The 24,926-nt window shown below is 47.2% G+C and overlaps 1 protein-coding gene across 4 annotated transcripts in view; it reads right to left on the minus strand.

Annotated features, from left to right (window-relative positions):
- The window catches only part of cacna1ia (calcium voltage-gated channel subunit alpha1 Ia), a 186,398-nt gene that overhangs the window by 79,576 nt on the left and 81,896 nt on the right, over window positions 1-24,926 (minus strand). For all 4 annotated transcript variants that reach the window (XM_043679497.1, XM_043679498.1, XM_043679496.1 and 1 more), the window contains exons 9-16: window positions 23,171-23,322; window positions 20,149-20,334; window positions 19,580-19,697; window positions 17,895-18,050; window positions 16,348-16,438; window positions 13,239-13,414; window positions 8,852-9,292; window positions 1,336-1,436 (exon numbers count right to left, since the gene is read on the minus strand). In XM_043679497.1, coding sequence (XP_043535432.1) covers window positions 1,336-1,436; window positions 8,852-9,292; window positions 13,239-13,414; window positions 16,348-16,438; window positions 17,895-18,050; window positions 19,580-19,697; window positions 20,149-20,334; window positions 23,171-23,322 — 1,421 coding nt within the window. The remainder of the gene's footprint in view (window positions 1-1,335; window positions 1,437-8,851; window positions 9,293-13,238; window positions 13,415-16,347; window positions 16,439-17,894; window positions 18,051-19,579; window positions 19,698-20,148; window positions 20,335-23,170; window positions 23,323-24,926) is intronic.

A 24,926-nucleotide genomic window follows, 5' to 3' on the forward strand; every position in this document is an offset into this window, starting at 1 on the left:
GACACCTGAATGGTGGGCTTGGCATTGATTGGGGTTTCATTCTGAACCTCTGCCCATTTCACCCACACCATTCCAGTAACCTCAAAGAGCAAAGGTACTTTTAAAAGTTTGCTTTTGGGTTTTTCCTCATTATACTGAGAGCATCTTAGGTACGGAGCAACTCGCAAACCCGCAGTACGTACCAATTACCCACAACCCCCCAGTACGTACCAATTACCCACAAACCCCCAGTACGTACCAATTACCCACAAACCCACAGTACGTACCAATTACCCACAAACCCGCAGTACGTAACAATTACCCACAAACCCGCAGTACGTACCAATTACCCACAAACCTGCAGTACGTAACAATTACCCACAAACCCACAGTACGCACCAATTACCCACAAACCCGCAGTACGTAACAATTACCCACAAACCCACAGTACGTAACAATTACCCACAAACCCACAGTACGCACCAATTACCCACAAACTCGCAGTACGTAACAATTACCCACAAACCCACAGTACGTAACAATTACCCACAAACCCACAGTACGCACCAATTACCCACAAACCCGCAGTACGTAACAATTACCCACTAACCCGCAGTATGCACCAATTCCCCACACTCTTTCAGAATGCACCCATTCCAGATTATTCCTTTCCTAACTGACCATTGCCTGAACCTTTGGAGAGTCTTATGCTGAAATCAGACCAGCACTTATTAACTGAGCGTGTTCAGTCCCTTGAGCATGTTCTGCTATTCAAATCGACCATGGCTGATCTGTACCTTAACCTCATTTACTGTCCATGGTTTTAGATCCCTTAAGTCCTTTACCCAACAGAAAAATGATCAATCTCATGGTTAACATTTTCTCCCAGTCTCAGCACGTATGGTGAGGAACTGAGAGAATTCAGACTGCCCTCCCCACCCAGTGTGAAGAAATGCTTTTGAACATCGTTCCTGAATTTTAAGGATGTGCCTCCTAATTCTGATCTCTCCCACTAGTGGAAATAAATTCTCCCCACATCACTCATTATCCTGACTTGGAAATATATCACCATTCCTTCACTGTTGCTTGGTTAAAGTCCTGGAATTCCCTCCCTAAGGGCATTGTGGATCTATCCACAGCAAACGGACTGCAGCAGTTCAAGAAGGCAGCTCACCCCCACCCTCTCAAGGGGCAACTAGGGACGGGCAATAAATGCTGAGCCCAGCCAGAGACACCCACAACCATGAATGAAAAAGAAAGCACCCTATCAAATTGTTTGAACGCCTGATGCATACAAAGCCCATAGATAAAGTCACCTCCTTGCTATTGGCTCTCTGCTGCTCTCTGTGTTCTTACCTATTCTGTGGGGAGAACAGATAGACTGACCAGTCTGCTCGGGTATCACACCAGTCTGGCTTGTAAATCTCCACCATCTTCTGAATTCGGAACCACAGACTCTGCAAGGAAGATGAGCAAACCCAGTTATCACGAGGAACAACCAAAAACCTTGTCCATTTTTGTGAATGTCAACCTCTCAGCATTATTGTCCTGCAGGATCACACCAGTATCCTTTCTGATCAAATCAACAATGTTTTCCACAGAATCCCTAAAGTGTGGAAGTAGGCCATTCAGCCCATTGAGTCCACACTGACCCTCTGAAGAGCATCCCACCTAGACCCACCCCCCTCCCTGCATTTCCCAAGGCTAACCCACCTAGCCTGCACATTTTGCAGAAATTTACCATGGCCAATCCACCCTAACCTGCACATCTTTGGACTGTGGGAGGAAACTGGAGCACCCGGAGGAAACCCCACACAGACACATGTGCAACTCCAACTCGCCCGAGGCTGGAATCGAACCCTGGTCCCTCGTGTTGTGAGACAGCAGTGCTAACCACTGAGCTGCCTTCTTCTGGTATTCCTTGACTGGACACATCAGAACTTCCAGACAACAAGCAAAGATTTGCCTGTGGAATTACGGACTCACAGCGCATAGTGGCCACTCTGAACCTGTGTTTGCTCTTTCAGAGCGCAAGCTAGTGAGTCCCATTTTTAGATTAGACTCCATACAGTGTGGAAACAGGCCCTTCGGCCCAACCAGTCCACACTGACCCTCTAGAGAGTAATCCACCCAGACCCATTTCCCTCTGACTAATGCAGCTAACACTATGGGCAATTTAGCACGGCCAATTCATCCAACCTGCACATCTTTAAACTGTGGGAGGAAACTGGAGGAAACCCACACAGACACAGGGAGAATGTGAAAACTCCACACAGTCAGTTGCCCGAGGCTGGAATCGAACCAGGCACCCTGGTGCTGTGAGGCAGCAGTGCAAACCACTGAGCCACCATGCCGCCCCGTTTTCATTCCAAACCCCTGCAATTTTGTCTCCTTCACTGTCAATCAATGTTGCTTTTCTAATTACTATTGAAGCTGTAATCTTTATCAAGGACTGTGTTCCAAGTCCTGATCACACGCAATGGTTTCATTGATGCTGTCTCTGATTCCTTTTGCAATCACCTCAAGTCCGTGTCCTCTGATTACTGACTCTTCAGTCACTGTATTCACTCCACCAAAACCATTCACCCGTATCTAAACACCTTGATTTCATTTCCTCTGAGTCTTCCCGGTTGTATACGCTGGCAAGCACATGTTGTGACAATTGCGGAATCTTTAAACCATCACTATGATCAATCTCGGTCAATGACCCTGAAATGAGGTGATGAAACCCCCCGTTGGTGATGAGCTCTGGGAGCCATCATCTGACCTCTCCTGATCTTGCCATGCTCAGCAAGGTGTACCTTACCCAGGGCTGGTTCAGCTGCCAGGGATCAGAGGAAAAGGAGCTGTTGAAAATGTTCTGACATTGATTTCTGGTGGGTACCATCCCACAGTGCCCTTCCTGTAAACCCCTGAGCTTCCCGCACCCTCAACATCACATTGCAATGAAAAACCTTCCAGGCTTTGACAGGTCATCTTCACCACTCCCCTGGTACAGGTCAGTGGGCCTTCAGGGTACAGTCCACACACATGCACAATCAAGTCAACAGTGTTGTTGAAGGCTGTCCTTTTAAGAATAAATGCGGACATGTTCCAGAGACCAGCTGGGGCATCGACTCAAGACTTGTTTTGTTTTTGGTAATGTTTGTGTCTGGGTGCCCTTGGAGAAGGAGCACATGGTGTTCACCTATACCCTTAAGGCATTGAGAGAGAGGTGGGCACCATGGGGGCCATGGTGGAGTGTTTCATTTTCCAACGCAGCTCCATTTTGATTTAATCCCTCTCCCTTCCCTCCTTACCTATCCCTCACCTTTGGTGCTATTACACTGCCCCTGATGGGATTTGCACATAAATTGGTAATTAATTAGAGACAAAGTTGATTTAATGGCAGGAAAAAACGTCATTCAGTTGTGCGTGAAAGGACTTCTGTATGCAAGATAGAATTTAAAAACTCAAAAGCAGAAAGAGGAGAAAGAAAAGGCTTGGGTTTTTTTCTGGCTATATCGAGTCTGTTTCTCTGCTGTACATCTCTATGACTCTATGACACCCGGGTTTCTCTGGAGAGGGAGAGAGTGGTGTCCACCAACACCTTTGAGACTTGTGGGCACTGTGGGTGTGGGAGTGCTCTATCTGCACCTCCAACTCCACTTTGATTGAGTCCCCTCCCTTTCATTCTTGCTGTACTACCCTTGCTGAGTGGCATCGCTCATAGAATCCCTCTGTGTGGGAACAGGTCATTCAGTCCATACTGATCCTAACCCTGTACTCCCCATGGCTAACCCACCCAGCCTGCACACCCTGGACGTTACAGGCGATTTCCCATGGCTAACCCACCTAACCTGCATGTCTTTAGACTGTGGGAGGAAACCCACATAGACATGGGCAGAAAGTACAAACTCCACACACATACAGAACTTCCAAAGTCCACACAGACAGTCACCCAAAGGTGAAATCGAACCCAGGTCCCTGGTGCTATGAGGTAGCAGTGCTAACCGCTGAGCTACTGTGTCAACTTTTACTTGTTTGGTTAACTCAGCGAGTTAGTTTGGCGATGGTCCAACAAATAAAAAGGGCTAAATTAGGACCCCTAACTTTAAAACAGTTTCCCCAGGAAGGCTTGTAGTGTGATAGTAGTGTACCTATCTCTCAGCCAGGAGGCCCAGGTTCATGTCCCACCTACTTCATAGGTATCTAGTAACATCTCTGAACAGATTGATTACAAACAGTGTCCCTAATTCTGGACTGACCCACAAACATTTGGATCAGGTTTGGACCTTATATTTCCCTTGAGTGTCAGAGACTGAGGGGTGACATTATAGAGGCTTATAAAATCATGAGGGGCATAGATAGGGTGAATAGCCAAGGTCTTTCCATCATATTTGAAGAGAGACAAATATGCCAGATTCCCTATTCCATATTGCAATATTACCACATGATCTTCTATGTGTACCTGGGAGGGCAGCTTACCTGAAAGACAGCAGCACTGGTAGTGATGCATAGCACTCACTCAGTATGGTTTTGAAAGAGTTAACCTTGGAATATTAAGATTGGAATATTGCATGTATTTCTGGTCTCTTTCTTATCTGAAGGATGTTGTGAAACTTGAAAGGGTTCAGAAAAGGATGTTGCCAGGGTTGGAGGATTTGAGGGAGAGGTTGAATAGACTGGAGCTGTTTTCCCTGAAGTGTCAGAGGCTGAGGGGTTTATAACATCATGAGGGGCATGGATAGGATAAATAGACAAGGTCTTGTCCCTGGGGTAGGGAAGTCCAGAACTAAAGGGCATAGGTTCAGGGTTAGAGTGGAAAGATATAAAAGGGACCTAAGGGGCAACTTTTTCATGTAGAGGGTGGTGTGTGTATGGAATGAGCTGCCAGAGGAAGTGGTACAATTATAGCGTTTAAAATATGTGGAGATAGCTACGTAGACAGGAACCATTTTGAGGGATATAGACCAAATGCAGACAAATGAGACCAGTTCAGTTTGAGGAACCTGGTCAGCATGGACGAGTTGGGCCGAAGGGCCTGTTTCTGTGCCGGATGACTCTAAGTAGAACATCCTTTCCTCATCCTCCTTGTCAAGATCATTCTGAATCTGATAGACTTCAGTCAAGTCTCTGCCTCATCCTCTAAACTCCAGTGGAAGCAAGCCCAGTCTGTCCAACGTTTCAACACAAGGCAACCCACGCACTCCAGGCATCAATCTAATAAATCATCTCTCCACCACCTCCAATGTATTTTAAGAAATTAACACTAACGCAACTACTACCTTGTTAGCTGCCTCTACTTAGCCACTAGAATGATGTTGCTCGGGATTCAGAGACTTGTCAGTCATAGCTCTGTCAGTTTGTCTCACTTCTCTAGTGATTAAATAAGGTGAGTGACCAACTCCAGCTAGGTAAAAATAAGGACTGCCAACTCCAGCTGTCAATGCCATCCCTCCTCACACTATAAGTCTCCCTTCCAGTTTGATTCCAATCCAGCTGTAACATCACAGCCACTCTGATCAAAGCTGCTAATTACATCCCAGGAAGTAATGACTTCTTGCGAATAAAGTCAATCCCTCCCTCCCTAACCTTAGCCAAACTCCATCAGGTGCCTGTGTTGTACTGACTGCCCTCTGAAACCCCTAAACCTGTCTTAGCCTTTCCTATGTCCCCTCTTCATCATCACCCTCTTCGGTTAGATCTTTGCTGATACCGAGCTCAAAAGTTGATTTTTCTTTCCCACTAACAATAGAATGGAAATCAAACACATGAAAAGCGTATTCACCTTGCACAGTCTGTTTTCTTTTATATTCCACCTGATTTAGGAACAGATTCATAACTCGCCCACTTAAAGCCACCAGTCAGGTCATGAGGGACTCCCACCTCAGGAACACTTTGATGTGTTCTTCAATACTCTCCTAAAAACATCATCTTTGAGTGAACCTGCAGTCCTCCCATCACTCAAAGTCCCATATCAGTGACCAGTCTGCTTGCTGACTAACCTGCACTGGGACTTTTCATTGTAATGAGGAACGCAGGATAAACACAAGCTGTTCCTGTTACTTATTCGAGTCAGTTTGAAAGGGTCATGTAAATATCTGCCGTCCAGACTGGTAGCAAGTGGAAGAATGTATCCCCCAAGAAGCTCATCAAACTTCGTGAATGTTACATTAAGAAAATGCACTCAGTGTACTTTTGGAGTCATTCCCATTAGGTTTATTTATTTTTAAACACATGTCACAGGGTTATGTGTTTAGCAAGTTACTTGTCTTCATTAAAATCCTGTCAATCTGAGACAAAGGTACAAAAATGGCCTTATTTCCAGTACAATTAAAATTCATTTAGCAAATGTCACATGGACAATGTATAAATGCCTAGAATTTCCATGCATAATTACTTTTAATGCTAAATGCACAGCACTTAACAGGCTTTGTCATTCATTATTTCATTTCCCTTTTGAGTTTAACACCTAATGGATTTTCTTTTATATGCTGGATTTGGCAGTGACTCCTTTGAGTGTTTTTCAGACCACGGTGCCCTGTTGGGGAAACCTTTTGGATTGGCTGCAGTACCAGTTATACCTGAAGGAGGTGCTATTTAAGCAGACATTGGTGTCATAGATGCCAAATTTCACCCTATCCACCCATTTGAAAGGAGTATTTGAAAGCTGTCCCTGTCTAAAAGTGTACCCAAACCCACTGTCCCATTCACCCAACTCCCCTGTGCTCGATGACCCTTTCCCCGGCCCCCAACGCCTCATCTTAAAAAAAAAACCTCCGCTCCTTGGTTCCTCAGTTTGACAATGCTGCCATTTTCAAATTCTCAACATTGTGCAATTATTTGAAAACAGTCTTGCTCTTCCCTATCTCTGTCCCCTCCTCGCCTTCTTGCTCCATCCTTAATCTCTGTCTCCTCCTCTCCCTGCCTGTCTTCTCCCCCCCTGCAGAGCTTCCTGTAATGCAGTGCCAATCCCATCCCCCGTATTATTTGAATGGTGAAAGATTGCAGCATGCTGCTGTGCAGAGGGACTGAGGAGAGATCGCACATGAATCGCTACAAGTTAATTTGCAGGTGCAAATGGTCATCAGGAAGGCAAACAGAATATTGGCTTTCACTGCGAGAGGGACTGAATTAGAGTCATAAAGTCATAGAGACGTACATCACGGAAACAGACCCTTCTGTCCAACCCGTCCATGCCGACTAGATATCTCAACCCAATCTAGTCCCACCTGCCAGCACCCGGCCCATATCCCTCCAAACCCTTCCTATTCATATACCCATCCAAATGCCTCTTAAATGTTGCAGTTGTACCAGCCTCCTCCACTTCCTCTGGCAGCTCATTCCATACACGTACCACCCTCTGCGTGAAAAAGTTACCCCTTAGGTCTCTTTTATATCTTTTCCCTCTCACCTTAAACCTATGCCCTCTAGTTCTTGAAGAGCAAGGAGTTTCTGCTGCAATTGTAGAAGATGTTGGTGAGGCCGCACCTATAGTATTGTGCACAGGTCTGGTCTCCTTACTTGTGGAAGGATATACTGGCTTTGGAGGCAGTGCAGAGGAGGGTCACTGGGTTGATTCCGGAGATGAGGGGAATACCCTATATGAAGAGGTTGAGCTGCCTGGGTCTGTACTCACCAGGATATAGAAGATTGAGAGGGGATCTTATAGAAACATATACAATTATGGAAGGGAGAGCTAAGGTAGAACTAGGCAAGCAGTTTCGGCTGGTGGGTGAGACAAGGACTAGGGGACATGGCCTCAAGATTAGGGGGAGTAGACTTAGGACAGAGATGAGGAGGAACTGCTTTTCCCCGAGAGTAGTGAATATGTGGAATTCTGTGCCCAAGGGAGCAGTAGGGGCAGCTTCATTAAATATATTCAAGAGACAGTTGGATGGGTTTTTGCATGGTAGGGGAATTAAGGGTTATGGGGATAATGCAGGTAGGAGGAGGTGGGACAATGGATAGATCAGCCATGATCTTAATGAATGGTAGAGCAGGCTCGATGGGCCAAATGGCCTACTCCTGATTCTAATACTATGATGCTATTAAATGACCTGATGACATGAATGGATGTGTGACAACATCTCATTTGTGATGTGGTTTGTTGTGGCAATGGAGGAGGCCAAGGATGGTCGTGTTGGAAAGGGAGTGGGAAGGGGAATTGAAATGGGCAGTGACTGGGAGGTCCGGTAGGCCCCGGTGGGCCTGGCTGAGATGCTCGGTGAACCGTCCCCTAAGTTTACATTCGGTCTCCCTGATGTAGAGAAATTGCCCAAACAAACCACAGCTCCTATTGGACAAACAACACCTCACCTTCCACCTGGGCAGCCTCCAGCCCGAAGGACTCAACATTGAGTTCTTCAATTTCAAATACCCTCCTTCCCCATTCCCCGACTCCCTTCCCAGCTCCTCCCCCTCCTTTCCTCTGCTCCCAGCCACCAACCAGATTCATTCCTCCCATTGACCAACCAGGTTGTACCCTCTGCCTGTCCTCACCTATCCCCACTTCACCACCCTGCCCCCCCCACCCCCCTTATCTGCAGCTCCCCCCACACCCACCCCCAGTCCTGAAGAAGGGTTACAACTGAAATGTTGACTTCTCCACCTCCTGATGCTGCCTGGCATGTTGTGTCCGTACCTGGTCTGGCCTACATGTGACTTCAGATACATAGCAATGTGGTTGACTCTCAAATGCCCTCTGGACAATTAGGAATAGATAATAAATGCTGGCCTGTGTAGGCCAGAGATGCCAACATCCCGTGAATGAATTTTTAAAAAAAGCTAGAGTATTTTTTGTTGGTACAGATGCAATGGGATGAAGGAGCACTTCTAGACTATATCATTCCATGAGCTGGTAAAATACATGGGAAATACATCAACTCACATAGTCAATCTCCTCTTCGTAAACGCCTGGCTCTTTCCTGTTGTTCATCTTTGGGAAGATTTCCTTCACAATGTGTGGGCCCTTTCCATTACAGTCCCTGTGGTCCATGGTAACGGTTGCTATGCTGTTCTTCCTCGGCACGGGCTGCATGGCGGGGACCTGGAGGAGTTCCGGCAAGTCTCCTGAACCTTTGGTGTCCAGTGATAGTGCCCGACGGTGCAGTGTGTTGGAGCTGGTGGCCTCCTCGGGCCGGGCATCGCTGGGGTCATCGGAGGTCGAGCAGATTCTTCGCCTGTTGCCTGCAAGGAGAGCCTCATGCTCCCCAGAGAGAGGCTTGTGTTTCAGGCTGGAGGAGCGGCCTACACTGCTCCAGCTGGTCCTCCGGCTGCCCCAGTTACTGCCAGCGCCCCATGGCATGTAGTGAGAGCTGCGGCGGCTTGACTGTGAAGAGCAAAACAAACGGTCATCACCACCTGATTGCCACGTGGTGAGGGTCAGAGGTCATTACCACCTGACTGTCACATGGGGAGGGTCAGTGGTCATCACCACCTGACTGTCACATGGGGAGGGTCAGAGGTCATTACCACCTGACTGTCACATGAGGAGGGTCAGAGGTCATCACCACCTGACTGTGACTTTGGGGTCAGGGGAGCCATCACGACCTGACTGTCACATGGGTGGGGGTCATCACCACCTGTCTGTCACATGGGGGAGTTCAGAGGTCATTACCACCTGACTGTCATATGTGGTGGTTGTGGATCATTACCTCCTGACGGTCACATGGAGGGGTCTGGGGTCATTACCATCTGACTGTCACATGGGGGGGTTCAGAGGTCATTACTACCTGACTGTCACATGGGGGGTCTGGAGTCATTACTACCTGAATGTCACATAGGGGGAAGTCAGAGGTCATCCCCATCTGACTATCACATGGGGAGACAGAGGTCATCAGAATCTATCATGTGGGGAGGTCAGAGGTCATCACCATCTGCCACATCAGAGGTCAGAAGTCATCATCTCCTGACTCACAGAGGGTGGGGTTTGAAGGTCAGGTGTCATCACCACACGACTGTCACATGGGAGGGAATTGACCAAGATCTCATGGCTTGTTTCGCTTGATCATGTGACCAGCCAGTCCCTGAGCGCAGGCTACAGAGACAACAAAGGCTAACATGGGCTGGGCTTGGCTGAGGTGTCACTCCCATTGTTGTACCAAGGGAACGCTGCACTGTGTCCTTCAGGCGAAGCATTAACTGCAGGCCCAATGAGGCATTTTTGGGAGGAGTGGCAAGGAATGGGAGTAGATGATGAATAACAGGACCCTCAGGTGTACGGGAGGATCAGAGGGACATTTGTGTACATGTCTGCAGATCCTTAAAGGCAATGGAAAACCTGCATTGGAAATAATCCCTGTGTGAGGAAGGGTTTCCTGACATCACCCTTGCATAGGCCCCTGATTCAAAGATGAAAGCTCCACCTCCCCCTTTTCTGGATACTCCCCTTGACCCCAATGTGGACATCCCCACCCATGGCCACCAGGGGAAATAGTTTTCCTTTCTCTATCTCATCATATCCTTCAATCGTCTTCACAATCAGACTGATCTGTAATTTTCTGTGATGGAACAAACACAAACTCGGTCCGTGTAACCTGTTCATAGAACTTAACCCTTTTAGCTCTTGATTTCATTTTAGCCACTAGTCTGTCCTTGAAGGGAGGGGAAACAGGTAGATATTGAGATCAACAAGGAATATGAAATATTTGCCTTTATTAGTTGAGGTATTGAATACAAGAGCGAGGATGTTATGATGGAGTTATGTAAGAAATTAGTTAGGTCACAGTGGGAGCACTGTGTACGGCTGTAGTCACCACTCTATTGGAAGGACGTGATTGTTCTGGAGAGAGTGAAGAGGAGACTCACCAGGATGTTCCCTGGGCTGGAGCGAAGCAGTGAGGAAGAGAGAATGGATAGGCTGGGATTGTTTTCTTTACAACACAGAAGGTTGAGGGGGATCAGACTGAGATATATGAAAGTATAAAGGGTGTGGACATGCTAAATATGGGGGAAACGATTCCCCTTAGCAGAGAGGTCAATAATCAGGTTTTAAGGTAAGGAGTAGAAGATTTTAGAGGGAATTGGAGAAACCTATTTTTCACCCAGACGGTGGTGGTCATATGGAACTCACTGCCTGAAAGGGAGGTTGAGGCAGGAACCATGGAGACATTTAGTTTAGATTAGTTTAGATTCCCTACAATGTGTAGCCCAATCAATCCACAAGCCCTTCAGCCCAACAAGTCCACACCGACCCTCCAAAGAACAACCCACCCAAACCCATTCCCCTATATTTACCCCTGACTAATGCACCTAACACTATGGGACAGTTTGGCATGGCCAACTCACCTGAACTGCACATCTTTGGACTGTGGGAGGAAACCCAGGCAGACATGGGGAGAATGTGCAAACTCCACACAGACAGTTGCCTGTGGCTGGAATTGAACCGGGCACCCTGATGCTGTGAGGCAGCAGTGCTAACCACTGAGCCACCGTGCTGTTGGAAAATCTGGAAAACACCTCCAAAAACTCACAGGACCATTACAGAGGGAGGTGACTGAGTGACAACAAACTTTGGCCAAGGGGTGAGGCTGCGATAGGGTTAGAACACCAATGGTCACCAAACGGCTCAGTTGACCAACCTAACCCTAACCCTAACCCATCCTTATCCTCACCTTCACTCTAACCCTAACCCCTTCCCTGACCCTCACCTTAACCCTAATCCTCACTCTCACCCTCACCCTCACCCTCACCCTCACCCTAGCTCTAACCCTCACCCTCACCCTAACCCTAACCCTCACTCTCAGCTTAACCCTCACTCTAACTCTAAACCTAACACTCTCACCCTAAGCCTCACCCAAAACCTAACCCTCATTCTAACCTGAATGCTCACCCTAACACTAACACTAACCCTAACCCTCACTACACCCCTCACCCTAAACCTAACCCTAACCCTCACTCTAACCCTAACCCTCACTGTAACCCTAACTCTCACCCTCACCCTAACCCCCTGTTAAAATGGATTCAAGATCTATTTAACTGAAGGGGATTCCAGTTTGTGTGTCATCTCTCTCACAAACAGACTCTTGCAGATTAAACTGTCAGCAGATGGTTTAGTTACGGGCCAATAAATAGCTTGCTTTTCAAAGTGCCACCATTTTGGTTCTTACTGATTGGGCAAGGTTAAAGTTGACCAACATGGGACTGTGTTCCTGCAGTTCTCACCTTCAAAGGATGTGAGAACGGCTAACGGTAAATGCGTTATTTCTCTTGCTCAAACACCTCGTTTTCACGTGAGGTTGATTGGCTGTTCAACCATGGCATGCATTGCAACTGAAGTTGATCCTTTGTTACCTGTCAGTCATAGGCTTTCCAATAGGACAAGGACCATATTTCTTTATTCATTCCTGAGATGTGACCAGGACAACATTTATTGCCCCATCCCTCAGTGATTAGATTAGATTCCCTACAATGTGGAAACAGGATCTTCGGACCAACAAGTCCACACCAACCCTCCGAAGACTAACCCACCCAGACCCACTTCCTTCTGACTAATGCACCTATCACCATTGGCAATTGAGCATGGCCAATTCACCTGACCTGCACATCTTTGGACTGTGGGTGGAAACCGGAGCACCCAGAGGAAACCCACACAGACACGGGGAGAATGTGCAAACTCCACACAGTCAGTCACCCGAAGCTGGAATTGAACCTGGGACCTTGGTGCTGTGAGGCAGCAGTGCTAACCACTGAGCCACCGTGCCACCCCTTGAGAAGGTCAGGGTGAGCTGCCTTCTTGAACCGTTGCAGTCCACCTGCTGTGGGTTGACCCACAATGCCCTCAGGGAGGGAATTACAGGATTTTGACCCAATGACAGTGAAGGAACGGCAATATATTTCCAAGTCAGGATGGTGAGTGGCTAGGAGGGGAACTTTAAAACCTTTTTGCTAACATTAAACATATTGGAGGTGGGAGAGGGGTGTGTGAACGAAGGCTGGTTTGACTAACAGTCAAGGACCATCAGAACCGATGTTGGCTTTCTGATTGGACAGGAAAGTAAAACACCAGGACGATGGACACGGTGTACAAGCAATGGCAGGGAGGGTGAGGGGTTGGGCAGTTGGAGGTCACAGAGTCACAGAGAAACGCCCATTGGGTTTGTGCCAGATGAGGCGAAACTTCCTGCAATGTATCTAATTAGAGGTGACCATCCGTCGGTAACCCAGGGAGAGATTAATTCATAACTCTCACAGCGGTCGCACATACCCTTGCAGGACCCACCCAACAACGCTTTCTGGACAAAGTTGGCTAGACAGCTGCCAAGTGACGAGCTTACCAGCGACTTCTGGTCAAAGTTGATCCGGGTCAGTGAGGTCACGCTGCTTTTCCGTGATCCTGTAGGGATGTAGGGGTTTTCCGGTTGGAGTGAACTCCTCGATCCTATGGACTGATTCTGAGGAGACAGATCCAAATGCCCGTTGGGAGTCATGGCAATCGAACAGGCTTTCAGCTCTGCATTCATTAAAAAAGGAAGATGAGAAACAGCAGTGAGACACTGTCCCAGGATTCCCTGCACCAGACGGACCCCATCCGTGAAGCAAATTCGACAAGCTGTAAGAGCACAGTGGCACAGTGGCTGATGAAGGACTTTTACCCAAAACGCCGATTTTCCTGCTCCTCGGATGCTGCTTGACCTGCTGTGCTTTTCCAGCACCACTCTAATCTGCACAGTGGCACTGTCCCTACCTCTGGGCCAGAAGGTCTGGGTCCAAGTCCCACCTGCCCTGCCATGCGTTAAAACAGGTTGATTAAAACATACCCACAAGACCTACCCTGAGAGGGACAGCTTCTAATCAATAATGTTAGGAGGGAAAAGTAGCAAAGTGGGAGTTGAGGATTATTAGATCCGCCATGATCGCATTGAATGGTGGAGCAGACTTGATGGGCTGAATGGCCTGCACCTGCTGCTATGGTCTAATCCTGGTTTGGCCTGACTAGCAAAAGGCACAGTGTAAATTAGAGCCTGGTAATGTGGTGAATTATCATGGCGCCGTACCACATAGAAAGGGGGCCATTGTACTCCACAGTGAAACTTGCCAATTCCTCCCACTCTCCTGCTGTATTCCCACATCCCTCTTTCTGATACTTATCCAATTCTCCCCTCAAAGTGACTGTTGAAACTGCCCTATCAGACAGCACACTTTGTGGGAATCGATAGCATTGCAGAGTTGTGCTCTAGCCCTGAGTGCTGGGGACACGTTTCAAATCCCACCTGCTGTTGGTATTTAATCTGATTTTGTAATATTTGGAATTCAAAACTAGTCCCAGTAATGATGTGGAGGTGCCAGTGTTGGACTCGGGTAGAGAAAGTCACATGACGCCAGGTTATAATCCAACAGGATTATTTGAAATCACAAGCTTTTGGTGTGCTGTTCCTTCATCAGCAGTGCTCCCAAAGCATGTGATTTCAAATAAACCTGTCAGACCATGACTTGGTTCCAGTAATGGTAGAAATTATCATTAAAAATCCAGAGGGTTCAGTCATATCTGTTAGGGAAGAAAATCTGCTGTTACTTACCCGGTCTGGCCTACATGTGACTCCAGAGCCACAGCAATGTGGTTGACTATAAACAGCCTCTGAAATTCCCTCACGGTCACTAAGGGAAGGAGCAACAAATGTTGGTCCAGCCAGTGACACCCTTGATTAATAAAAAATAAAAAAGTCCAAAAACACTGAAATGGGTTACATAAAAGTACGCTTGGTATTGGTGAGAAAAGAATTTATTGAGTATTTTTATCTTGCAATCGTCAGGATAATGAGTAAAAACACCATTTTAAGGGGAAATCTGGAATTAGTGTTGTATAAAAGGGGAGACACCATATCTACCCAAATAAGCTGTGTTATCATGGGATTCCTGCTAGGCCCAATTCTCACAAACATTACTGAATCCCAAGAGTGTGGAAGCTGGCCATTCGGCCCATCAAGTCCACACCAGCCTCTGAAGAGCATCCCTTCCAGACCCACCCCACTGCATGTCCCACAGCTAACTCATCTAGCCAGCACATCTCTGGACACTATGGGTAATTTCCCACAGCCAATCCACTCTAACTTGCAAATCTTTGGACTGTGGGAGAAAGCCCACATAGACACGGGGAGAACGTGCAAACTCCACACAGACAGTCACCTAAGACTGGAAACGAACCCAGGTATCCCTGATGTTGTGAGGCTGCAATGCTAACCACAGAGCCACTGTATGCAGTATCCTGACCACCTGAAAAGCTTTGATTTAATCCTGTGAATGATTAAAGAAAAAAAAATGCACATCACCAATCAGAGTCAACTTGTTTGGTTTCAATTTTAGATAAAGCCTGACATTTAACCGTCAATTAGGAGAAAGTGAGGACTGCAGATGCTGGAGCTCAGAGTTGAGAGTGTGGTGCTGGAAAAGCACAGCAGGTCAGGCAGCACCCGAGGTGGCTTATGCCCGAAGCATTGATTCTCCTGCTCCTTAGATGTTGCCTGGCCTGCTGTGCAATTATCATTAATTAGTATCGGAAGGATGTTGTGAAACTTGAAAGAGTTCAGAAAAGATTTACAAGGATGTTGCCAGGGTTGGAGAATCTGAGCTACAGGGAGAGACTGAACAGGCTGGGGCTATTTTCCCTGGAGCGACAATGCTGATGGGTGACCTTATAGAGGTCTATAAAATTATGAGGGGCATGGATAGGATAAATAGACAAGGTCTTTTCCCTGGGGTGGAGGAGTCCAGAACTAGAGGGCATAGGTTTACAGTGAGAGGGGAAAGATATAAAAAAGACCTAAGGGGCAACTTTTTCACACAGAGGGTGGTACGTGTATGGAATGAGCTGTCAGAGAAAGTGGTGGAAGCTGGTATAATTGCAACATTTAAGAGGCATTTGGATGGGGATATGAATAGGAAGGGTTTGGAGAGATATGGGCCAAGTGCTGGATAATGGAACTAGATTAATTTAGGAAGTCTAGTTGGCATGGACACGTTGGACCAAAGGGTCTGTTTCCGTGCTGTACAACTGTATGAGCCTCTGACTCTAGTGCAGTTTTCATGGCAACCCCTCTATTAGTCAGATTACACTTGCCAACCTATCACCTCTCTCCTCTCATACTGTTTAACTGATGAATTTCCCCTTGAATTGGTAGTCTTGCAAATTGTCCTGATGCAAACAAAATGAACAGCTTTAAAAGATTAAAATCTTTTTGCAGCAATTCTAAAATATATTCTCTCATTTCCCCAATTCCTTCGGTTCTTTTATCAATTGCCTCTAATCCGTGTCCTGTGGGTTACTGACACCCTGTACCTCTGGAAACAGTTCCTCCTCATCTACTTCATCAAAACCACGGGAAACATCTCCACCACAAATGGTATGTGCTTGCCCAGTTTTATTACAGTTCCTGTTTTGCTCTGTACCTGATAAGTAATGCATTTCTTTGATCTTTTCGTAGTCTTCCAAGTTTGTTGAAGTTTGTTCTTCCTCCGAGTCTGACTTGTTGGCATCTCCCTGACGGGTAAGTACAGTGGAAGAAAATTAAACCTGTGATTTGAGGTGAAAACGGGAACAAGCCTCCAGCTGGTGTCATCTTCGAGAATGACTTTAAAATATCAACCACCATACAAAATGATTGACCAATGCCAGGGGAGTCACACAGTGGTCCGATACAGTGCCAATCACCCTCCACAATGTTCCTCTCTGACCTCTAACCTGGGGTATCTATTCCCTTACTGTGACCGCTGAGCCATACGTGACTCTTGAGGCTGACATTTATTCCGTCCATCGGCTGCGCTAAACCCAGGTGGTCTCGTCACTATCGCACTGCTGTCTGTGAGATCTAGCTGTGCACATTCTGGCTGCTGCCCCTCTCCAAGAATTTCAACACCTTAATATTGGCCTTGTTGGCCTGTGAAGTGCTTTGGGATGTGACGGGCGCTATGGCAATGCACATTGTTCCTTCTGCAGTTGTGCTCTGAACATTGCTCAACTGAGACCCATTTTGTTTCAGCTCTCTTCGCCCTCAACTCATCAGGATAGGTGCGAGGCCTGTCTGTTGGAGATGGTAGCGACAGTCTATGTGATTCCCCTTTAAATGGGTTTCATAGAATTCCCTACATATGGGTGGAGGCCATTTGGCCCGTTGAGTCTACAGCAACCCACTGAAGGGCATCCCACCCAGACTCACCCCTCTACCCTATCCATGTAATCCTGCATGTCCCATGGCCACACCACCCAAGCCTGCCTATCCCTGCACACTATGGGCAATTTAGCACGGCCAATTCACCTAACCTGCACATCTTTGGACTGTGGGAGGAAACCGGAGCACCCGGAGGAAACCCACGTAGACACAGGGAGAATGTGCAAACTCCACACATAGTCGCCTGAGGGTGGAATCAAACCTGGGACCCTGGTGCTGTGAGGCAGCAGTGCTAACCACTGAGCCACTGTGTGAAGCATCTGATCAGCTGAAAAACTTTGACATAATGCATCCTTTTGCCAACAGTACTGAAGTTCTGGCCCAAATAAAAACTGTGTCATTCCCTTCTGACCAAGAAAATCGAACCTGTGATTTAAGGTGGGAACCTTAAACAAACCTCAAGTTTTCTCATCTGAGAAAATGGATTCAAAATACTAACCATGACAAAAACGACCAAGCAATGCAGGGTGGGTCGCTCAGTGAGCCGATACAGTGCCAATCACCCTCGACAACATTTACTCACTCCGTGACTCCCTCGTGCTGTTTATTGTCATGTGCCTGGGTCCCAGAAGGAGCAAGGATAGGCATGTTTGGGTTGACCTGCTGAAAGGATGCTGATGGGCGTTGGAGAGAGGAGATGATGGCCTCAATCCCAGGGAATCCAGAGCTGATGGGAACAAACCCCGAACCGTGACTGGCCCTCTTAAAGGTCCTCCCTACATTTCCTGGGCGAACATGGAGAGGAGTGGGAAGATGCTGTGCACTTACCTCAGCCTGGAAACCCTCAACCAGGATGGCAACCAACAGGTTAAAGAGCACGTAATTGCCAAAGGTCATCAGCGCCACAAAATACAAAGCAGCCCAGGGTGAGGTGGAGGCCATTCCGTTATAAAGTACGACGTTCCAATCTTCCTGGGTCAGAATCTACACAGGGTGGGAGGGGTATGACAAACACAAAGCTTAAAATTTCCTTCACAACCCACAGAGATGATTGTCACAGTGCACCCAGAGTTAACCACTCAACTACAGACTGGCACATGATGTGGAATACAGTCAAAATCATACAATGGAATCCCTACAGTGTAGAAGCAGGCCATTCGGCCCAACAGGTCCACACTCCCTCTCTGAAGATCATCCCACCCAGACCCAGCTCATCCTGTAACCCTGCATGTCCCATGGTTAACCCACCTTACCTGCACATCCCTGGATACTACGGGCAATTTCCCATGGCCAACCCACCCTCACCTGCACATCTTTGGATTGTGGGAGGAAACAGGAGCACCTGGAGGAAACCCACACAGACACGGGGACAATGTGTCTGTGTGGAGTTTGCAGTCACCCGAGGGTGGAATCGAACCCGGGTCCCTGGCACCATGAGGCAGCAGTGCTAACCACTGAGACCCAGGGCCCACCCAACTTTGCCAACAACCCATAAGTAACTTTAAGACAAAAAAATTACTAAGAAACTGATTTACACTAAGATCACTGATACTGGCATTAAGTAATTGATTGCTCCAGCAGGAATCGTCGGGGATCAGGAGGCCCAGCAGAACTGAAGACCCTCCTCTCTGTTTCACTCACCTGTGACAATACCTGCTCCTGTGTTGCATTTGAGTGTATTTGGGACATTTTATCTTTAATTGGGTTTAATAGGGTCTCATTGAAGAAGGTATTTGGTTCAGTGCATTGAGTGTAGGAGTTGGGAGGTCATGATGTGGTTGTACAGGATATTGGTGAAGCCACTTTTGGAATACTGCATTCAGTTCTGGTCTCCCTGCTATAGGCAAGATGTGGTTAAATTTGAAAGGGTTCAGAAAAGATTTACAAGGATGTTGCCAGGGTTGGAGGGTTTGAGCTACAGGGAGAGGCTGAACAGGCTGGGACTGTTTTCCCTGGAGCGTCGGAGGCTGAGGGGTGACCATATAGAGGTTTATAAAATCATGAGGGGCAAGGTTAGAGGAGTCCAAAACTACAGGGCATAGGTTTAAGGTGAGAGGGGAAAGATTTAAAAGGGACCTAAGGGGTACCTTTTTCACACAGAGGGTGGTGCGTGTGTGGAATGGGCTGTCAGAGGAAATGATGGAGGCTGATACAATTACAGCGTGTAAAAGGCATCTGGATGGATACATGAAAAGGAAGGGTTTAAAGGGATATGTTCAAATGCTGGCAAATGGGACTAGATTAATTTAGGATAACTGGTCGGCATGGATGAGTTGGACCAAAGGGTCTGTTTCTCATGTTGCACATTGCTTTATCTCTATGACTCTATGTCTCTATGGATGGCGGAGGGGATTTGATGGGCTGAATGGCCTACTTCAGCTCCTACATCTTACGGTCACATGATCTGACCTTCCAGCTTTCCTTCAAATTATTTACAACCAGCTGCTAGTTTACTTTAACCAAGTTCCTGTGGGCTGCCCAGAACACCCACACCTACTGTCCAGGAGACTGACCTGAAAAACTGTGACAATAGCCCAGAGAAGAGAGTCAAAATTCTTCCTGTCAGGAACAGTATCCCCGCCATCGGTCTTCAGGCTAAATTTGCAACCGAATATGTGCATTCCCAATATGCTTGAGAAAAGGAGAGATAGGCAGTGTGTTAAAGTTCATTTCAGCAAGAAATCGAAACGATTAAGTGCTACTAAATGCTTTGCAGATTAAAATCAATCCCATCTGCTTCCTCCTTCACTTAGTCAATTAAAGCACCAGTTTCTCATTCCCTGAAGTGTGCAGATTGGGTGTCCAACAGTCACAGCAATTTGCTTTATTTTCTCTCAAAATCTTCACATCCAATTATGCAGCTAAGCTGAACCTCCTTGGAACCTGACGCGTAATTATAATTCCCGATCACATGTTTTGTGAGGTTTGATGTTGCTTTGTGCTGATAGGAAGTGTCTTTTAGCCCCTTGTGTTGGGCTCACCGCAGCGCATCGTCATGGAAACCAGGCCAAATAGCCAACGGTCAAGCCAGTTCGCTAACCCTGGAAGGGAACGGTGAGGATTTTGGGATGGTCTGGCCTACCTGAAGATGAAGATGAAGAGCATCAGCAGCATGCAGAAGGTGGCGACGTTGTCCATTGTCTTCATGAGGACGACGAGCTGACGGCGGAGAGCCGGCATGAACCTCACCAACTTCAGCACCCGAAGGAGACGGAAAGTCCGCAAGACCGAGAGGCCTCCATCTGACTGGCCAACAATCTCGCAGACACTGCCCAGAGAAAGAGGGGTCAGCAATGCGCCCTAATATTTCCACGTGGCTCACAATATTATCCTTTGGAAGTCACACTCTTTATTACAGACGCAAAGGGATCTATCAAAGCACAACAAACTCAAATTCCAGAGCCCAAAGGTGAAACTGGCTCCAGTTTTACTGTCACTGATTGTCTGCATGAGAACGCAGTGCCTTGACCAATATTTATCCCACAACCCCTGTCATTAAGACACATGACCTGGACATTAAGGCAGTGCTGCTGTGCTGAAATTGGCTGCAGTCTTTTCCACATTATGACGGTGACCACACCTCTAAATGGAGGTCGGATGTAAAATGCTTCGGGATGTTCTGTGCGCTACACAAACGCAGCTTTTGTTAAACCTGGTCAACAGTTCGGAGTTTTCTCAAATCAAAAGACTGCATTCTAAATGCAATCTGCAAAAAACCTCCTCGAATTCCCTTGCAGCGAGAAAGAATTTCACGAAAGCTTTCACCCTAACAGTTAGTGCATGGGATCAGAGAATGCTATTCACCCCTCCACCCCATTGAAATCCTATAATACAAGGTATTTGGGATTATAATCCTATAATCACAAAGGCCAACCTCCCATCTACAGAATCCATCTACCAGGCCCCGCTGACAAGGACAGGCCACCAGCATTTTCAAAGATCCATCCCACCCTGGCAATGTTTTTCTACAACCTCTACCATCGGGGAGAAGGTACAGAGCCTGAACACATGCACCAGCCGGTTTCCTAACAGTTTCTACCGTACTGTTGTTAGAATACTGAATGGACTCACAAACTCTTAGTATTCGCCTGTATCCGTGTTTTTGTTTTTGCTGCTGTTTACCTATTATTTACTATCTATGCTACTTAACTCTGTGGTAAAAACAAGGACTGCAGATGCTGGAAACCAGAGCCTAGATCAGAGTGGTGCTGGAAAAGCACAGCAGGTCTGGCAGCATCCGAGGGGCAGGAAAATTGACGTTTCGGGGGCAAAAACTTCATCAGGAATAGAGGCAGGGTGTCTGCAGAGTGGAGAGATAAATGAGAGAGGGGTGAGGGTGGGGAGAAAGTAGCATAGAGTATTCTTGTAGAGAGAGGAGGAAAACTTCTTCAAGGCAGGCATCCTTGCAAGGTTGCCTACATAACTCTGTGATCTGCCTGTATTGCTCGCAAGAGAAAGCTTTTCACTGTGCCTCGGTACACGGGGCAATAAGTTCAATTCAATACGTGCAGTAAAACAGATGGTAGCTCAATTTGAAGGGCTGTGTATTAACTAAAAATGGATCTATCTATCATGTGTGAATGTGTGCACGAGTGAGAGTGGAAGACTGGGAGAGTGGGAGAGTGGGAGAGTGCATGTGAATGAAAAGTAAACGGTGTGTGAGAAAGCATGCGAGAGTCAGTCTTCTTAAAAATCCATTTATGAGATAAGTGTATCGCTGACTGGGTCCAGCATTTATTGCCTGTCCCTAGTTGCCCTTTGAGAAGGTAGTGGCGCGTTGCCTTCTTGAACCACTGCAGTTCCCTTGCTCTGGGGTGACCCCAATGCCCTTAGGGAGGGAATTCCAAGATTTTGACCGAACCACAGTGAAGGAACGGCAATATATTTCCAAGTCAGGATGGTGAGTGGTTTGGAGAGGAGATTGTGAGGGGTGGGGGTGTTCCCATGTATTACTGCCATTGTCCTTCTAGATGGAGGAGGTTGTGGAGTTCTGAAGGGGCTATCAAGGGAATCTTGGTGATTTACTGCAGTGCATCCTGTAGATGGTACAGACTGCTGCTATTGTGCATCACTGGTGTAGGGAGTTAACAATGAAGATGCTGGATGTGATGCCAATCAAACAGGGGCTGCTTTTTCTTGGATGGTGCCAAGCCTGTTGAGTGTTGTTGGAGCTGCCCCCATCCAGGCAACTGGGGAGTATTCCATCACACTCCTGACTTGTGCCTTGTAGAAGGTGGACAGGCTTTGGAGAGTCAGGAGGTGAATTAATCATTGCAGGATTCCGAGTTTCTGACCTACTTTTGTAGTCACTGTGTTTATGTGGCGAGTTCGGTTGAGTTTCTGGTCAATGGTAACACCCAGGATGTTGATAGTGGGGTATTCATTGATGGTAATACTATTGGATGTCAAGAAGTAATGGTTAGAATCTCATTTGTTGGAGATGGTCTGGCACTTGCGTGGTATGAATGTTATTTTCACTTCTCAGGCCAAGCCTGGATATTGACCACCTTTGGAGTGTGTCCTTTGCACACTGACAGGGCGAGGGGGCTGTCTCTAGAAGGAGACAGTGAGGTCTGGAGATGCTGGAGATCAGAGTTGAGAGTGTGTTGCTGGAAAAGCACAGCAGGTCAGGCAGCACCTGAGGAGCAGGAGAATCGATGTTTCGGGCCGGAGCCCTTCACTAGGAATCGTTCCTGATGAAGGGCTCCAGTCTGAAACGTCGATTTTCCTGCTGTTCAGGTGCTGCCTGACCTGCTGTGCTTCACGGGCTGCTTCAAGAAGGCAGTATCCCCTTACCACCAGTAGGGTCTATGGCAATGTCCCTCTGGGAATTCCCTGAGGGTGTGTCCACAGCTCCGTGCGCTCTTCGGAATGAACCGCCAGAGGAAGTGGTAGATGCGGGTACAGTAACAACATTTGGACAGGTACATGAGCAGGAAAGGTTTAGGGGGATATAGGCCAAACGCAGACAAGTGGGACTAGTTTAGATTGGGAAACTTGGTCGGCATGGACTGACTGGACTGAAGGGTCTGTTTCCTATATGACTCTATGACTGTATGAATCCCAGAGAATATTCAACGCCACCTTCACTGCACATTGCCCACCTGATGATGACGATGATGCCGTCAAAAATATTATAAGGATTTCGCAAGTAGTTGAAGCATCCAAACGCAGTGAGTTTGAGAATCATTTCCAGGGCAAACATGCTGGTGAACACAATATTGCTGATTTCCAAGACATGGGTCAACTCCTCTGGCTGAAAGAAATGGACAGGAGAAATTGGGTGAGAAATAGGGTCTCAATGAGCAAATTGTACTCAGTTTGTGTAGCTGAGGATAGGCTTTACCCATTGGAGAAGAATGATGCCTAAAGTACACTTCTCAAGCCATTATTCTCTCAATCATCCACAATCTCATTTTACAGCAGAGCAGATTCGATGGGTTGAATGGCCTACTTCTGCTACTTATAGTATTCTATACTTGGAAAGAACAGTGTCAATTACTCTCAAGATGGCCCTTCGATTATATACGTCTTGAGTTTCCTCTAAGTTTGTTTCTGGAGTGAGTGTTAACTGTCATGATGGGGTCTGACCTCCAGTTTCAGGATTGCTCCTGGAGTAACATTGGCCCATAATGTGATTCAGGTTCGTGACCTTGCAGTACCCCTTTCTTAAACCAAGCCATGTGTGTAAGGTTTCTCTACAAACCTTTTTGTAATTCTTCAATCTCCTCATCACAATCAACACCGCAACCCTGCTCAATTTGATGGGAATTGTTTCTTTGGCTTTTCCTCTCAATCCCAAACTCCGAATGTATGTTTACCCACACAATAATCCACAAACCCTTTGCTGTGAATGCAGTGGGGAGGTGGTGACCTCATCATATTGTCCCGGGGTGAGGAACTCAGAGCCCCAGGCCAATGTTCTGAGGACATCACTTCAAATCCAACTCTGGCAGATGGTGCAATTTGAATTCCATAAAAACAAATTCTGTTATTTAAGAAAACAGCTGACATAATGGTGACTATGTAGCTACTGCTCATTTTGCAAAAACCCATCTGATTCACTAGTGTCCTTCAGGGAAGGAAATCTCCCATCCTTACCTGGTCTGGCCGACATATGACTCTAGATCCACAGTCATGTGGTTGACTCTTCATTGACCTCTGGGCAATTAGGGTTGGACAATAGATGCTGGCCTTGCCAGCAATGCGCACATCCTTAAACAATTTTGAATAAACTCCACCTTCTGCTCACTCTTTCTCCCAAGATCTTTGGAAGTCCGCCCCATCCCATGTACGATATGTTTCAGAGGTAGTCTTGTGGTGCAGCAGTACTGTCCCTACATCAAGACCAGGAGGCCTGGGTTAAAGTCCTACTTTGCTGGATGTTTGGTCGAAACACATTGATTAAAGTGACGATAATGAGTATCAGCCAATCACCAAGGTGCGATAATTGAATACCAGCTGGAGTCTCCAATATGCAGTGGGTGGCCTGAAGCTCAGGAGAATACCAATGCCATCAATCTCATAGTGGAGTATGTCTGTCTCTGGCTCGGTATAGCCCAGCGACTGGGCAGTAGCTGAACTGGTCACCATGGATTAGGGAGGAGGAGCACAGGATCAACCAGCATCTAGGTTTACATCAGTCAGGGGGATGTGTACTGAAAGGGTGTCTGCGAGAGTGAGGGAACGGTGTCTGTGAGGGTGGGGGAGCGGTGTCTGTGGGGGTGGGGGAGGTGAGGGAGGGGTGTCTGCGAGAGTGAGGGAACGGTGTCTGTGAGGGTGGGGGAGCGGTGTCTGTGAGGGAGGGAAGGTGCCGGGAGTGGAGGTTGGGTTGGTGGGGGGTGTGGATCTGACGAGGGA

The sequence above is a fragment of the Chiloscyllium plagiosum genome, chromosome 39 (assembly GCF_004010195.1).
Source record: "Chiloscyllium plagiosum isolate BGI_BamShark_2017 chromosome 39, ASM401019v2, whole genome shotgun sequence".
NCBI classification, from domain to species: domain Eukaryota; kingdom Metazoa; phylum Chordata; class Chondrichthyes; order Orectolobiformes; family Hemiscylliidae; genus Chiloscyllium; species Chiloscyllium plagiosum.